This window comes from Micrasema longulum, unplaced genomic scaffold (assembly GCF_059751315.1).
Source record: "Micrasema longulum isolate JH-2025_06_02 unplaced genomic scaffold, ASM5975131v1 h1tg000571l, whole genome shotgun sequence".
In the NCBI taxonomy this organism is placed as follows: domain Eukaryota; kingdom Metazoa; phylum Arthropoda; class Insecta; order Trichoptera; family Brachycentridae; genus Micrasema; species Micrasema longulum.
Window position 1 is genome coordinate 438392 of NW_028277767.1, and position 16405 is coordinate 454796.

A 16405-nucleotide genomic window follows, 5' to 3' on the forward strand; every position below is an offset into this window, starting at 1 on the left:
CCGAGCAGCGCCCAGTACGTAAGAGACCGCGTGGCCGCGGCGAATGCTGAATCATTCCCGGAAGCAGCGCGGGCTGTACACGAGAAAATGTACATGGACGATTATTTGGACGCCGTGGATTCGACTGCGGAGGCTGCAAAATTGGTGAAAGACGTCACGGCCCTCCTGCTGACGGGGGGCTTTGAAATGACGGGATGGGCATCAAACAACGCCAAGGCATTGTGCTCGGTCCGCGACGAGGATCGAGCCAAGACGGCTATCATCATTGGCGAGGCCGCCACTACGGAAAGAGTACTAGGCGTGCGGTGGGACCCGCACGCAGACTATCTAGTATTCAAGTATAACCAAGAGGGCGGTGACGAACCTGAATGGCCTACAAAGAGGCAGATGTTGGGAGCCGCCATGAGGGTCTTCGATCCAATGGGATTTATTGGATGCATAACAGTGAGGGCTAAAATACTGTTACAAGCCGTGTGGCGATCGAACATACAATGGGACGAGGCTTTAAAACTAGAACACGTGCAGAGATGGCGCGAATGGCGGCAGTTACTAGCCGAAAGTAACTGCGCAATACCGAGGTGTTGTATCAACAGGAAGGCGGAGGAAATAACAATGCACGTCTTCAGCGATGCCTCGGAACAAGCCTGCTGTGCGGTGGCATATTTTGTGCACAGGGCGGGCACTAGCTTTATTATGAGCAAATGTAAAGTAGCGCCGCTAAAGCCTTTATCGATACCGCGTCTAGAACTTCAGGCGGCGCTACTCGCCGCGCGGTTAGCGGCGAGTATAAAGAGGGAAAGCCGCATGAAAATTAAAAGAACTATATTCTGGACGGACTCGAGCACGGTTCTATCCTGGATACGCACGGACCCGTTGAAGTATTCAACGTTCGTAGCGAACCGACTCGGGGAGATCGATGAAATCGCCGGAATAAACGGTTGGCGCTGGGTACCGACAAAACAAAACCCGGCGGACATCGGAACGCGAGATACACAGCCACTCGATCTGTCTTCGAACGGCATGTGGTTCCGGGGCCCAGATTTCCTCTCCCGGCCGGAGAGTGAATGGCCTCAGGAAAAAGGGACAATCTCGCCTCCTGAAGACGCGCTGGAGATAAGACCACCGCGTCACTTTGTGGGCCATTGCCACACGACGACAGGACTCCCGGACGTATCCCGCTTTTCATCGTGGGTACGACTTATACGGACGACGGCCTGGGTTATGAGGTTCGTCGGACGTTGCCGCCGTCCCAGACAACGTGACGAGCCCGAGAAGCCGGGAGGTGACTTCGAACTCCGGGCCGAAGAATTGAATAAAGCCGAAGAAATATGGGTGCGCCTGTCACAGAGGCGTGCCTTCGGCAAAGAAATAGAATGCCTACAACGGGGAGAGGCCCTACCGCCCGGAGGACGGCTACGCGCTGTCACGCCGTTTATTGATGGAAGCGGCATACTGCGTATGGGAACCAGACTACAAAGGATAGATGACCAGAACGTGAATGCCCCGCCAATACTGGACGGTGGGGATGAATATTGCAGACTGATGATAAGTTACCAGCACGCAGCATCAGGACATCCAGGGACGGAGCGCACGATAAGCGATATCAGGTCGGGCTACTTTGTCGTGCGCCTCCGTACGACGCTGCGAGGGATCATCAGGAGCTGCCGGGCGTGCCGCATGCTGAGATGCATTCCGAAGCCGCCACTGATGGGACAGCTGCCGGCGGCCAGGCTGGCTAGCGGGGAGCGGCCGTTCACTCACTGCGGCCTCGATTTCTTCGGACCGATGACCGTGACACTGGGACGGCGCACTGAGAAAAGGTACGGTGCGCTCTTCACGTGCAGGACAACGCGGGCGGTGCATATGGAGTTGGCATACTCCCTATCCGCGGACTCGGCTATAATGGCTCTAAGAAGGATGGCCGCTAGGCGTGGTCACCCCGCGGTATTGTACACAGACAACGGTACAAATTTCCACGGGGCCGATCGCGAGATGAACGCGGCCATAAAGGAGCTAAGCCGAGATGAGAAAATGCTCGGTGAACTAAGCGCCAGAAGGGTGGAGTGGAAGTTCATTCCCGCCTCCTCACCACACATGGGAGGCGCCTGGGAGCGCCTAGTAAGATCAGTGAAGGTAGCGCTAAGCGCTACTATAAAAGCGCGTTCCCCACGGGAAGAGACACTGATAACGGCGCTAGCTGAGGCGGAATACAGCGTCAACAGCCGCCCGCTAACACATGTGTCTGTGGACCCGAAAGATGAGGAGCCGTTGACTCCTAACCACTTCTTGCTGGGATCAGCTGGCGGTTTACAGCCTTTGGTCCATTATAGTAAGGCGGAGGAGGCCACTTGCCTTAGGAAACAGTGGCGAGTGGCCCAACAGATGGCGGACATCTTCTGGCGACGGTGGGTGCGAGAATATCTGCCCACGCTGGCGCAGAGACCGAAATGGAGGGACCCGGCAACGCCCATACAAGAGGGAGACCTGGTATTAATAGCGGACCCAAAGCTGCCACGCAACACATGGCCCCGAGGACGAGTCACGAGGGCCAGCCCGGCAGCCGATGGACAAGTCCGCGTGGTGCAGGTCAAGACGGCGACCGGGACCTACACGAGACCAGCAGTCAAGGTGGCGGTCTTCGCCGAAGGGGGCCACTAGCAGCCGAAGGACGTCCGGATGCTTCAGCGCAGCGGAGACTGCACCGGGGGAGTGTTACGGACGTCAAACGGAAAGCGGCCCTTGTAGGGACCGCCCCTGCGCTATATTAAAATGTTTAGACTTAGGGATCTCGGTATGTGTTAGAAATGAGCTGCCCCTCCAATAAAGACTAGTATTTGTCACTTTCGGGGGTGGCCTTTTCCATACCGAGACATTTAGAATAGGCATTTAGTTACAAATTAGTTTTAAGTATATTTTTGAATGTGCATCGTTTCGCGCTGCGTTGCCGCCGCAAGAATGCCGTGAGAACTGGAGGGGGTAGTGCCTATATACGTGGAGGGAGGGAGACGGATGGAGCGGGCGTGCGGCCTTCTCTATCGCTCTCTCTCTCTCCGCGCGGCATACGACGGCTAGACCCGCTCGGCGGGGTGAATGGTGGGGCACGTAGCGCGAACGGTATATAACGTGTACAAATGAAAATAAATGACACTTCTTCTCTGACGTTTGGCTTTTACTCATCTCTACTCGCTTCTCCCCGACCCGGCTTTCTACTCGATTCTTCTTCACTTCGCTTGACACCTTCGCTTCACCCTGGACTTGGATTTTGGACTTCTCTCCCTACGGATTCCTGACCACGGCGAACCGGCAACTTCAACCTGAAATAAGAGGCCCTTCTGAGGACATCTCCGGCCCTGACGAGTTAGACAAGATCGCCTAGCCTCCGCTGCCTTACAACCAGTGGATCGGGACGTGTGCGTTAGTGACTGCAGCGGAACCACAACACGACGCCGGTAGCGCGTTAGCTACAATACCTCTACGCAAACAGCGCTCTAAATTTAGTGAACGCGCATTTGCGGTCGCAGGCCCTATGGCATGGAATGCTCTCCCAGCAGAGGTGCAAGGCTGCGAAAGTGAAGTGATGTTTCGGAAAAAACTTAAAACCCACTTGTTCTCTAAATCATTTGAATAAATCCGTAACATGTGACAAGAAAATAAATTATTTTAATTAAATTACAAATTCAAAAGAATCACTATGTAAAGCGCCCTTGAGGTATTTTGTTACTAAAATGGCGCTATATAAGTTATCCATAATAATAATAACTAGGCAAATGAGAAAAAATCAAACAATACAAAAATAAATATAATACATAGAATAACAGACTAAAGAATTTTTACCGGCAAAATAATAGCGTGCGCATGCATTCATAATTAACACCAGTATGTAACAGATAATATTAGAAATTATAAATTATAGTACTACTTTGATATATGTAATATAAAGTGTGATTTTGAAGTGATGTGTATATAAAATATATATAAATACTTACTTCTAGGCCACCCTGATAATGTTAAAAGAACATAAATCTTGTATCAGTAAAATTAGATACAATAATATTACATTGTTAAAATTAAAAAAATAATGAAAATATAGTGTTTTTACTAATCTTAAATAATAATATGCTTAGAAATTCATTAAAATAGGTTCTAATATCCACCCAGGCCGCCATAGACAGAGTAAAGTAATAAGTTTGTATATGTAATATATATATAGAATATTATAATATTTCATGTTTTCTATTACAATGGGGATTTTTTATTTGTGAATTCCCATTACAAGTTATGTAAAAGCACAATAGTTAACATCTAATAATGGTAAACACAAACAGAAGGTACCAATAAGATAAATATCATGTTTCATAAAGAAGTAAGAATCCTAAGTAGACAGGCGCCGTGGCACAGTCGGTTAGACGGCTAACTGTGAAACTGGCATCTCGAATTCGATTCCTGCCAGTTGCAAGAAAAAAATTCAAGAAAGATTTTTTCTCAATTGGTCTGGGTATTGTGGCACATTTTTCAAAACTTTCTTCCATATCCCCTCTTTCCCACCTGCTGACAAGCCTCTAAATAGAGGCTTAGCGGATTAATCCTTATCTTTGTTTTCTTAAAAGTCTTGTAACTGACCATAGTCACATGCAGCTCAGAAATATCAGTATCAGATAAAAGGGGAGGCATGTGCCTGAACATCGCACGAAATGCAAGACCGGTCAACAGAAGGCGCTGTCAAAACGTTATAGAACAAGAACACAAGAGAGATTGCTCTCTTTTCTTTCCACACCGACAGCTTCTGTTGAATGTGTGACGGTTTAATATCTTAAGCTCTTGATTATAAACTCATTGAAAAATAAATCTCATGTAAGTAATCTTCATCGCGTACTATTTAATAAGAGACAACAATTTCATTTATCTAGGTTCTCTCATCAACGATGGTGGTGGGTGTGAAGGTGAAATACGGGTATGTTTTGGTATTGCCAAAAGTGCTATGAGTGGGCTGGTGAAGATTTGGAAGAATCACAGTATAACCATTAACACCAAAAAGAGACTGGTGAAGCCCTTGGTTTTCTCAGTGTTCATGTACGGTGTGGAGTGTTGTACACTGAAGGAATCTGAAAAGTAAAAAATCGAAACTTTCGAAATGTGGTGTTTGCGGCGGATTCCGTGGACAAATATATCTATCTCCAGGAACTAGACATAAGAGAATGACTTGCATCCGTGCGAGCAAAGAATCCTGCAGTTCATTGGACATATTTCCAGGGGGAGCTCTGATAGTTTGGAGAAAACTATCCTCCTGGAAAGTGTCGAAGGGACAAGGTTGCATGGACGTCAACCGACAAGATGGAGCGGCTTAGTTACTGAATTATCACTGACGAATGCCTACAGAAGAGCACAAAACTGTTCGAGATGGAGAGAAACTGTTCACAGATGAGCCATGCCTGGAGTCAGGCAAAACCACCATTCTCAGACATTAGGCACAGATTGAAGAGAGAGATTTAATAATCATGACATACATAATTGAAAATAACTGTAATTAAATCATACCAAATCGGGATAATCTTTAAATGGATTGTGACCCCACTATCTTTACGTGGAAAAAGACTACTAAAACAATTGTTTAGTGATGTGTATTTTTAAAACATTTACTACAATTTATTAGAAACATTGATACAGGCATTTTTACTAACAAATTATGGAAAAAAAAAAACTTTGGTGTTAGGACAGATAAAATGGAGTGGTTTTTTTTATATTTAAATAAAAACATGCAACATGGAGGACAAGAGACATAAAAAAATCTATAAGGCTTTATAGACTCTGCTAAACATGGCACCATTAAATCCGCAATTATAAATTAGTTATTTTGATTCACACATTTACAACGTAAAACAATATTTTTAAAACATTGCTCTTTCTCTTTAATAGGGCGATAGGTCATTAAGTTTACAATCCCTTCAAGAACTTTATACTTTTAAACAATAAAACAATATTCGCAGTGAAAGCAAGCAAGTTTTTTATATCACATAGCATACAATAGGCATAAAGCTATATATGATACAAAATTACCCACCCACCAGTTTTAAAATAAAAAGATAAAGAAAGTCATTTGCGGAATTAACAGTTTTTGTTTTAACTTTGGACTTATGAAAAAAATGAGAAAGTTCTGTGGCTTTAAAAAATATATATATTTGTTGATAGACTATCAAACTAGGCATAAATAAAAAAAATATGTATCATATTATCAACTGTATAATCTTAAATTTTTGTGATTTTAAAATCCTGTCCACTGATTGATTTCGGAGAAATTTTTAATCAAAATAATTTTTTTATATTTTCAAGAAACTTTGGCATACAATTAAATGCTCTAATTTTTATAACGCATGAGAAAACATTTTCTCTTGGTCTTGCGGGAGTCTGATGATGTCCATTATTTGGACATGACCGTACCAGTCCCTCCTTTGCTCTCTACTCCATCTTACGATGTCCTCAGCCTCACATATCTATTTTATTCTGATTTTCCTCACGCGATCTTGTTTAGTTCTGACTGTGTCTGCCATTGCTTCAACGCCACATGTCATTATTGATCTTACGCCTGCTTGGTAGTGTATTTGCAATGTATTTTATTGAAAGTAAATGGAATGCATAAGTTCGTAAATAAATCAATAAATATAGGTGGGTTGATTATATAGGTATTAATATTGATTATTTCCTTTTTTATTGAACCCTCACCACGCCACTATTTTTGGTGCTTTTCATTTAAAAGAAAAACAATTTTGACGATTTTATTGCTAAACAGGGGAATGATTATGATGATGAAAAAACGTAAACAAAAAAATTAACATTTATGATGAAGTATTTCTAGTTATTTTACATAAGACCTTTTGGTCCTGGTTTACAAACGGGAAATTTTATTAGTGTTAATTAGTATGCATTATATTACAGAAAACAATTAGCTAGACATGCTATCCGGATCCCCCCCAAAATTCAACATAACGGTGGAATGCGGGAGGGGAATTCACCTGTGAACGGCGGTTGGTGGTTGGTGGAGGGCGGAGGCGTGTGCAGGCTGCTGCGCAGGTCGGGGATGGGGGTGGGGGGTGCGGGCGGCAGGCACCGCTTGTGCGCCACGCCATGAGCGTTGCTCGCCGCTGCGCCTGCCCATAACACACCGCGCACATGCAACCAGCCCGGGTTAGTACTCTGCCCTGATATCCGACAAGCCATCTACCGTCACCAGCGTACGCAACTCAACTCATTCGGTTTTTCAATAAACCAAAACTACCCACTCCGCTGGCCCATTGGCAAGTTCCAGCATGTCAGATGTATCTATTTATTTTATATAAATTAACCCTTTCAGCCCGGGTGTATATTCAAATATACGGGAAAAGTAAGTTTTATTTACTCACTTGACTACTTAATTTTTTATTTAATTACAGACTGGTTTTGGAATAACACATGCTCCTTTATCATTGAAATTTGAATATGAATCCTATTTAGAAATTTTAACAGTTCCTTGTTGCTCTGAAACCGGTCGGTAATTTAATAAAAAAAATAAGTGGTTAAGAGGAAGTGTTTTTAATTTTAGTTTTTTTTCTAGTTACTGGTATCTGTAAGTTCGTTACAATTTTTTCTGCTTATTTTGGTAATCGGCATTACATGGAAAAGTTTGTTTTTTAGTTTGACACCTGGTTTCTGGTTGGTTCATTTGTTTTAGACCGAATTTCTATTATTCTTCTAAATAATATTTCAACTTTTTTCAAATATATTTTATTAGAATTATACTAATTTGTTTGAATAAATATATATTTCAAGATGATAACTAATGTTTCATTAAATTTGTTAATTTATTGTCAGTTGAGAGCCAGTGATCATTAAAAATGAACTTAAAATGATTTTTAAAGTATAAAAGATACAAAAATAAACATTTTTTTAATAAATTTTTTAGTATACATATCATGTACAATACTTTTTATGTCCAGAGAAATTAATTGGTCTGCAAGGGTTTAAGGATAAATACGCCACTGTATTTTTTTTTTAAATATAATAATTTGCAAATATACCTAGATCACATAATCCTCAGCCTCCTCTATCCATTATATAATTATTTTTAATTTATTTATCACTTTAAGCGCCCTTAAGGTGATTTTCACAAAAATAGCGCTATATAAATAAGTCAACTATAATAATAAACTAATTGAAAACTAAATGAAATTCATTTCAATTCTGTGGGGTAATTTTTACCAATATATATGTAAAATACTGAGTTTTAACCTTAGACTTATGATTTAAATTATTATTATTATGAATAAGGAACCCCACCCCACCTGAACAAGTTTGATTTGTGAAGAGACTTGGTAATATTCTATTGTATAGGTATACATTTGGTTACAGTAACTTTCGTGTAAATTTGAAGCATCATGCGTGTTAGTTTTAAGATAGCTTGAGGGATAAAAGAGCAAAAAGTTTCCAGAAAATCTTTGTCGAATGAAAATAAGAAAAGAGAAAATCTGTGGCGAGTGTCTCGAGTGAATTTATAATATTTTGGTATAATATTATGTACACTCAAAATTATTTTTCATATGAACAATTTGCTTAGTTTTTAAAAGAATCATGTATTGAAATACGCGATTTAATTTGAATATCTAAACTGCAGAAACCCGTGTAGGAAATCCAACTAAAACTGAACAAATTAAACATAGCGGTAAGCAAATTATCCATACCAAAAAATAATACAGTGAAACCATGCAAAACCATACGTAATAATAATAAATGGAAATCAAAGTAAGCAGATCCATAAAGTTGAGATAACCAACCACCAGAATTACGGTTTCATTTGAAGTCAAAATGTCATTGCATTTATTTTATTATGCCTGTAAAAAAATATTACTGCCCATATTTCCATTAATTGTATTAAAATCTATTTACAATATTAACATGTAGTATAAAATTACTAACCTGAATTTTCTCCCTGAGAACTTGGAAATCTGACACATTTTGCCGGATGAATCTCCAATACATTGAAGAGATCAGCCAACATAACTAACAGATTTTGTTGCATGGACCTAAAAATAACAAGATTTAGTTTAAAGCATTTTTAGCAATTATGTAAAAACCACAGGATATACTTTTTAAACAAATGTGATTTGTTAACATACATAGTATGTAATTGTTTGGAATTATTAATATTAATCAAAATTATTATTTTTGTACATTTTTAACTAACTAATGAAGAACTATTTGTTAATAGTAAAACTTAATTGAACATGTATGTTTTTGGCCCAAACACAACTGACAAACCATGCAATTTTTTTATTTCAGAGGTTCAATGGCAAAAAAGTGTTTTTTGGCAATTATCTCTACAATCCCATAAAAGGATAAATTACTTACTGAACATTTTTATAGGTAATTGAGCAATGTGGTGTTTGTCATTTTTGCTGACGTTTTAAACAGCATTGCAATCAGCCCAGATGATGGATGCTGCAATGCTGCAACTAGCCATGTAAAATAGCTAGAAAAAATTTATGGATGCAATTTTGTGGACCAAATACTAAAGAACCATTCAAATCTTTTGATGAAAATGAAATGGCTTAAAGACACTTATGGAACCTCTGTATTGTGGAAAATTAATCTGAAAGAAAATCTACTTTTGGGTCAGGCAGAGGAAAACTTGTCAAACTCCGGCGCTGCGTAATCGGCCTCTCTGCTTGGAACCGATTGCCTTCACACTTGAGAATCATCAAAAGTATCAATCAATTCAAATCTAAAACTAAAAACCCCCCGCCTTTAGTTTATGATGCTCTTAAATTTAAAATCAGAAAGTTAAATATGTAGTAGTAACTTAGTTAGAATGTAAGTTTAAGTATAGAATTTTAAAGTGAATAAATCAGCCAAATATTATTATTATTAACTGCTGCTTAGCATCCAGGAGTGGGTGCTATCCCAGAAATGGAATTATGATCACGCTTGATCTTGGGGAGAACACCAAAAAAAAACAATGTTCCAAAACGAAGATTCTCTCTCTTACCCTCTCATGTAGGTAATGTCCTCGGGCATCATGTGGAAGACGTTGAACGGCAGGTTCCTCTGGCAGAAGTGTTGAACCAGTGTCAGGTTGTGTACGGAGTCGTGCACAGAGGCGAGGCGAGGAGCTCTAATCTGAGAGGCGGGCACAGCGTCAGGGCAGTAAAGGCTGACCAGAGCAGCCAACGCCACGCCGTCACACAAGTCCCGTAGTGAGTCTATGGATGTCACATTTGGTAAGGGAGACTCACACTCCTGGGGAAAACACATGTACAATTAAATTTTGTATAAATATATTTTTCATAATGTAATTCACAGCTGCACTCCGCTCTGTTAACCTCTAGCGTCCCTGGGTACACAAATGTGGGTACGTAAATGATATTTTTACACTGACAATACTTTTAAACAACTCTAGCATATTTTTTTTTTACAATATTAAATTAATAAGGGTCTATGAAATACTGTCGAGTAAAAAAATAATATTTTGTGCTTATTAGAAGCATAAAAAATATTTTCAAATTCTCACGAAAACGGTCCATTGCATTGGCCATGCTCCTAATACGTCACGATTCAGTTAAATTTAGAATATTGTTTGCTACCATTTAAATTTAAAAAGAACTTCGTCGAAAATCTTGATATCATAGTTGTCAAGGTCAAACATGTCGCATTTGGTAGACCTATTTTAAAACAATTTGATTTAAAAAGTTATGTATGATAACATTACTCCACAATATCCATATTGATTTCGGAAATACAATTAATTTTTCAAAATCCTTTCCACATATTTTTATTGATATTCGTAGTATGTGATATTTCCTTATTATGTATTAATTAAAAAGATATTTTTAAAAATCATTTTGATTTATTTTTACCACCCTTATCATTCATAAAGAAAAAATAAGTTTTTCTTGTTGCCAGGTTTGTCTCAGGTCTCAAGAGGTTAAAAATATTATTACCAAATGAGAAGTATAAATAATTGTGAATGAGAAATATAAAAAAACTATTAACATATTATTTCAACAGAGATATATGTAGAACATTTTTGAGAAAGGAATATGAAAGTTTAGGCATCTACAGGGCTTACGATCTGTCATTTTTTTTATTTAAAAAAAGAAATATTTATTCATATAATACATATTACAAAAAAAATAATAATGTATCCCTAACTCTATGAGGCCAAGAGCCCTATGTTGAGTTGGGATACAACAAAATAGAATGTGGAAGCATGCATATTATTAAAAAATACTACATTGGTTGATTTACGTGACCACTTTAAACACTGTGTTACATTCACCATTTGGCCTATGTTCAATTTCTTTAATTCTATCACCTATTGATTTTGATGTTATATTAACACATTTTTTTTCATTTAAATGCATGAACAAGCATAGGCAGAATAGTAATTGCTACACAGAGTGTAAAGTGATCATCAAAACCAGTCGATAGCCCAATAAATGCATAGCCTTCCATATTCAATTTGCAATAAAAACTGTTTCTAATGAGATACAAATCTATATATTAGCTAACCTGTGTTTGATGTCGCAGTGCCTGACAGGCTGATGCCACCCAAGCCAACAGGGCTTCCTCGTGTGTTCCTGCTACTCCTGCACCGCCACTGGGAGCAGTACCACCCCAGCGACGTACAGCAGCCGTCACCCGTTCCTTGGTTCCAACCTCACGACCATACAACACCATCAGCCCCTCCATCACTGCCATATGCGCACTCTGAAATAAGGATGTTACTCAATCAGTTGAAAATTATGAAGCAGCATTACATATTTAAAGTCTTAAGAGGATATGCGGAGGAAGAACGGTTCGATGAATACTTATTTAAAAGTAGTTTTTCTGACACTATTTTGCAGATACCTCCCTGAATACTATGCTAATAAGACGCATAAACTGCATGTTGGACTCATTATTGTTGTACTTGTACTTCTGTTATCCAAACCCAAAAAAAGAACCTATTTTGATTTTTTTAAAGAATATCAGAAAGAGTTTTTTTGATGTCGTAAATCCTACAAAAAAAAATATTAACAAAAAAACAGTAGGCACACCCTAATAGTGGATTTCGAGATGTGGTGTTGGCGGCGAGTGCTGCGGATTCCGTGGACGGCCAGACGTACGAATGCATCTATTCTCCAGGAACTGGACATAGGAGAAAGATTTGATCCATGTGCGAGAAAAGAATCCTGCAGCTCTTTGGGCATATTTCCAGGGGAGATTCTGATAGTTTGGAGAAAACTATTCTCCTGGGAAGTGTCGAAGGGACAAGGTCGCGTGGACGTCAACCGACAAGATGGAGCGGTACAGTCACTGAGTTATCAGAATCATCACTAACGAATGCCTATAAAAGAGCACAAGACCGTTCCAGATGGAGGGAGACTGTCCACAGACGAGCCATGCCTGGAGTCAGGCGTAATCACCATCCTCAGACATGAGGCACGGATTAAAGAAAAAAAAAAAAGAATAGTGGATATCCATAATGTTTAGAAAAATCATAGCTCTAGTCCCATAATCCAGAGAGAAAACACAGGAATAAATTTATTTGAAAAAAAAAACAGAATGCGCGCGCAGAATTCCTTCCCCCGCCCCGGCTACAAGGACCAGATTTTGACTCAAATAATATAGTGCCGTGTAATACACAAATCAGTTGAAATATTAAAAATGAATGCTAAATTTTAGAACACATCCTAATTTTAATAAAATTCTTAACTCCGATTATGCAAGCGCACACTAAATACTGGAAAAGAGGCTGCTACCCTTTTTTTTCACATACATGAAACTACATGATTCATTTAATTTCTGACTCATTGATTCATATTTTAATTGAAAATCTGCATGCGTATGTGCCCAGCATTGCACACAACTCATATTTATTGTTTATTGTACATGTCTACAAAAAACAATCAAATCTTATTCATAGACGGGCACATTGTAAATATTTAAAATGCTTTAATACGATCTAAACATGAAAAAGTTTTTATGCTATTTCTGTATTTGCCATTGAAGCAATTGAAATATTATGACCTATTAAAAATTTATGTGTTGTATATAATATATTCAATAGACAAATGCAATGCAAAGGTTAATTGATTTACAGTAATTACTTATGTACATGAGATTTTTCACACATTTTTTAATTTTATAATCTGACTTTTAATATCTGGGCCAATGAAGAACTTAAAATCGGGTTGTGGTCCCGTGGCTAGTGTTGCGGACTCACGGGCCAGAGGCCTGAGATTCGAACCCCACTCTACTCCAACTTAATTTCCTTTTTCTAATAGTTAGTTATTTACAACTCGTTGAAAATGGCCACCAAAATTGAAATATTTGTGTAAATTATTAGAACGCTAATATTTCTTTTTTTAATTAAAAAAAAATATGTATGCACATCAAAATCATCATCGTTGCTCCCTTAACTGCACCCAATAGTGGTGTTTGTGTACCAATTGAAGCCGATTTTAATATTTTTTTGCATGGAGGTCATGTTTTAGATAGTCCACAAACTATGAAACTTTTCGCAACTATCCGTGGCTTTTTAACAGATTGGGATATATAGATCTAGTGGTTTTTAAAAAATATTTCAAAGCTATTAAGTCATTCACCGCGGCGCTCACATACGTCTGTGGGTGCCTATGACAGCAATATTATGCAGTTCTCACAGCATGTGAGTAATTTACTATCAAAAAGGTTAGTAGCTGAAGTATTCATCATGTATAGACTATATATTCATGTTCAATAACAAAATTATTGTTTAAACTAATATATAAAAATATGTAAATTATTGTTTAAACTAATATATAAAATATGTAAATTGAGTGTTCAAACGAATAAATAAAATATGTAAAACTTTAATGCGGGGAGAGGGTTAAAAGAAATTTATTTCGCGAACTGATCATATTATATACAACCAATTACATCCCAGTCAATGAAGAATTTATTTTCTTCTTTTTCTGAATGAAGTGTAAAACATCATGTACTTTTGGATTATCATCTTTCTACGCATAGATACCAAGTCTACCAGATTTCAGAGAGCTTTTTGGTGCAGCTTCGCTTGTTTGGTAACAAGCAATTTTTCTTTGACTGTGACATCACCAAGGAGACTCATGTCCTCAGATGTGGTGTGCAGTGTGTGATGGTACTGATAAAATAAAGTCACAATAAAAAAAACAGATTTTTAGTCAAGTTTACAGAATAAATTATAAAAGAGCTCTGATATGCCAAAAAAATCACATAATTCTAGCTTTACCATTTACCTGAATTTATGACAAACTTACATAAACACCTTTTAAAATCCGGTGTTCTCAAACAGTATCCTATTTTATTTTGACACATCGGCATTGCTTAAAAGGGTGAAAATATTTTTTTTTAAAACTATATTAAAAATACACAGTTTTAAGACGTGTTAACCCTTATCTTGACAAAATAAAAAAAATAATACATTTGATGGTTGAAAAGGCCTCAGAATCCCGAACTATTTTTATTTATGGTTTTAATTGAAGTTTATTCTGAATTGTGATAATGCAGTTACGAATAAAAAACATGGTAAAGCAGTATTAACAGAATGCTGTTTTACTTGTGTTTAAGTTAATGGTAAAAATTAGATCACATGTATCCTACAGGATACATTGCTAGAAACAGGTTAATTGAGTTTTTTGTCACTTTCTCAAAATTTAGCTTTTTTTAATTATGACTCCATTTTATCAGATGTGCGATACGTATAAACTATGAAATACTGAGGGGAAAAAATCTAGACATTACCATCTTCAAGGGGTTGGTTTGGATGAGCACCGTCTCTGTAAGGGCGCAGTCAGTGGGGTCAGGTACATGTATTCCCTTCCTGGCGAGGGTCTGCAGGATGTTCCAGTGGTTGAGGTTGTGATAGTTGGGGTCTGAGTACATGTTGGACAGCGCCAAGCAGTATAGCTCCGCATTGGCCAAGGTGCCAATTATTGGCGGTTTCAGGTGCTCCTGGTCCTGAAATTATTTATTATTTATGTTAATACACATAATACATTTTTTTTTATTCCAACAATAGTTACTTTACAAATTTAAAAAAATTTACATATTTATATTTCAAACTCTTTTTCTTATAAAATTTACACAAAAAAATTCTTAGAAATGTTTTACATGTAGAGTCAAATTTATATGGGTATTCATTTTTTTTGTGATAATATAAAATTATAATGTCAGCAGATGGTTTAACTGTCTCAACATATAATAAATTACAATTACAATTAAAATACTTAGATAATAAAAAATTCTACAAAATAAAGGGCATAAACAACATACATTTATAAATGCCTAAATTAAATCAATAAACAAAAAAAAAAACAAAACACAGTTCATAAATACTATTTCATTAAATTTTGCACCTTGTAATTAACCTAATTTTTTATTTATTTATTAAATCATACAATTTTTTTTTGTACTCCCAGGAGTTACAAGAAACTCATTTTGTATACAATGTATATGTATAATATGTTTATATTATATTTATTTATTTATTTATTTATTTATTTATTTATTTATTTATTTATTTATTTATTTATTTATTTATTTATTTATTTATTTATTTATTTATTTATTTATTTATTTATTTACTTATTTATTTAATCCAATATAAAATACAATACAAATACATAGTTAACAAAAAATATTTATACAATAGGTAGGTACATTCAATATATATTTATTTTTTATGGATATAGCCACTCCACTGGCCCACAGGCACGTTCCGGAGTGTCAGTGTATTATTTATTTATACATAATTGTACATAATTTCACATCAATTGTGTAAAAATTCAAAAGAAATAAAGAAATTAAAACATATTTACATCAATAAAACGAAAAAAGATTTTCAAGAAACTATAATTACATTCTTATATATGAAACATATTCCTCAGCCTCCTGTCTAGTCTTTTTAGCAATCCATTTACGTACTCTAGCTTTGAAAATATTGTTTTTCATTTTGTTCGCCAATATGTCCTTGCTTAAAAAGTTGTATAGCTTAGGGGCCAGAAAAGTATAATGCCTTTGTCCGTAATTTGTTTTTTTCTTTGGGAGCAGAAGTATTGTCTTTTGTCTTTGCCTAGTGTCGTAAATTTGTTGTCCGTCATTATGTCTGTCAGGATTTTGATGGAAATGTCTTAAAATTGTCTTTATGTATATTTGTCTTATGTCTAGTACTGGAAATTCTGTAAGAAGTCTGTCTGTAGAGTATTGGTAAGGCTTTTTGTTAGCTACTCTTAATTATTGAATGAATTTGATTTTTTAAGTATTTAATAATTAGGTACTTGTATTTAATTATCTACAAAAATGTAAAACTCTTTCAGAGGTTTAGACAGTTTTTATCACGCCAGAATACATATATGATAAACAACAAACAAAGCACATG

At 37.3% G+C, this 16405-nt stretch overlaps 1 protein-coding gene across 10 annotated transcripts in view; it reads right to left on the bottom strand.

Moving 5' to 3' along the window:
* Positions 1 to 16405, bottom strand: part of Patronin (calmodulin-regulated spectrin-associated protein patronin) — a 102145-nt gene that overhangs the window by 35719 nt on the left and 50021 nt on the right. For 9 of the 10 annotated variants that reach the window (XM_088228246.1, XM_088228241.1, XM_088228244.1 and 6 more), the window contains exons 3-6: positions 14770 to 14985; positions 11536 to 11733; positions 10013 to 10263; positions 8944 to 9050 (exon numbers count right to left, since the gene is read on the bottom strand). In XM_088228246.1, the coding sequence (XP_088084372.1) occupies positions 8944 to 9050; positions 10013 to 10263; positions 11536 to 11733; positions 14770 to 14985 (772 nt within the window). Of the gene's footprint in view, positions 1 to 7007; positions 7708 to 8943; positions 9051 to 10012; positions 10264 to 11535; positions 11734 to 14769; positions 14986 to 16405 lie in introns of those variants that run through there. The other variant, XM_088228249.1, reaches the window with a different exon arrangement.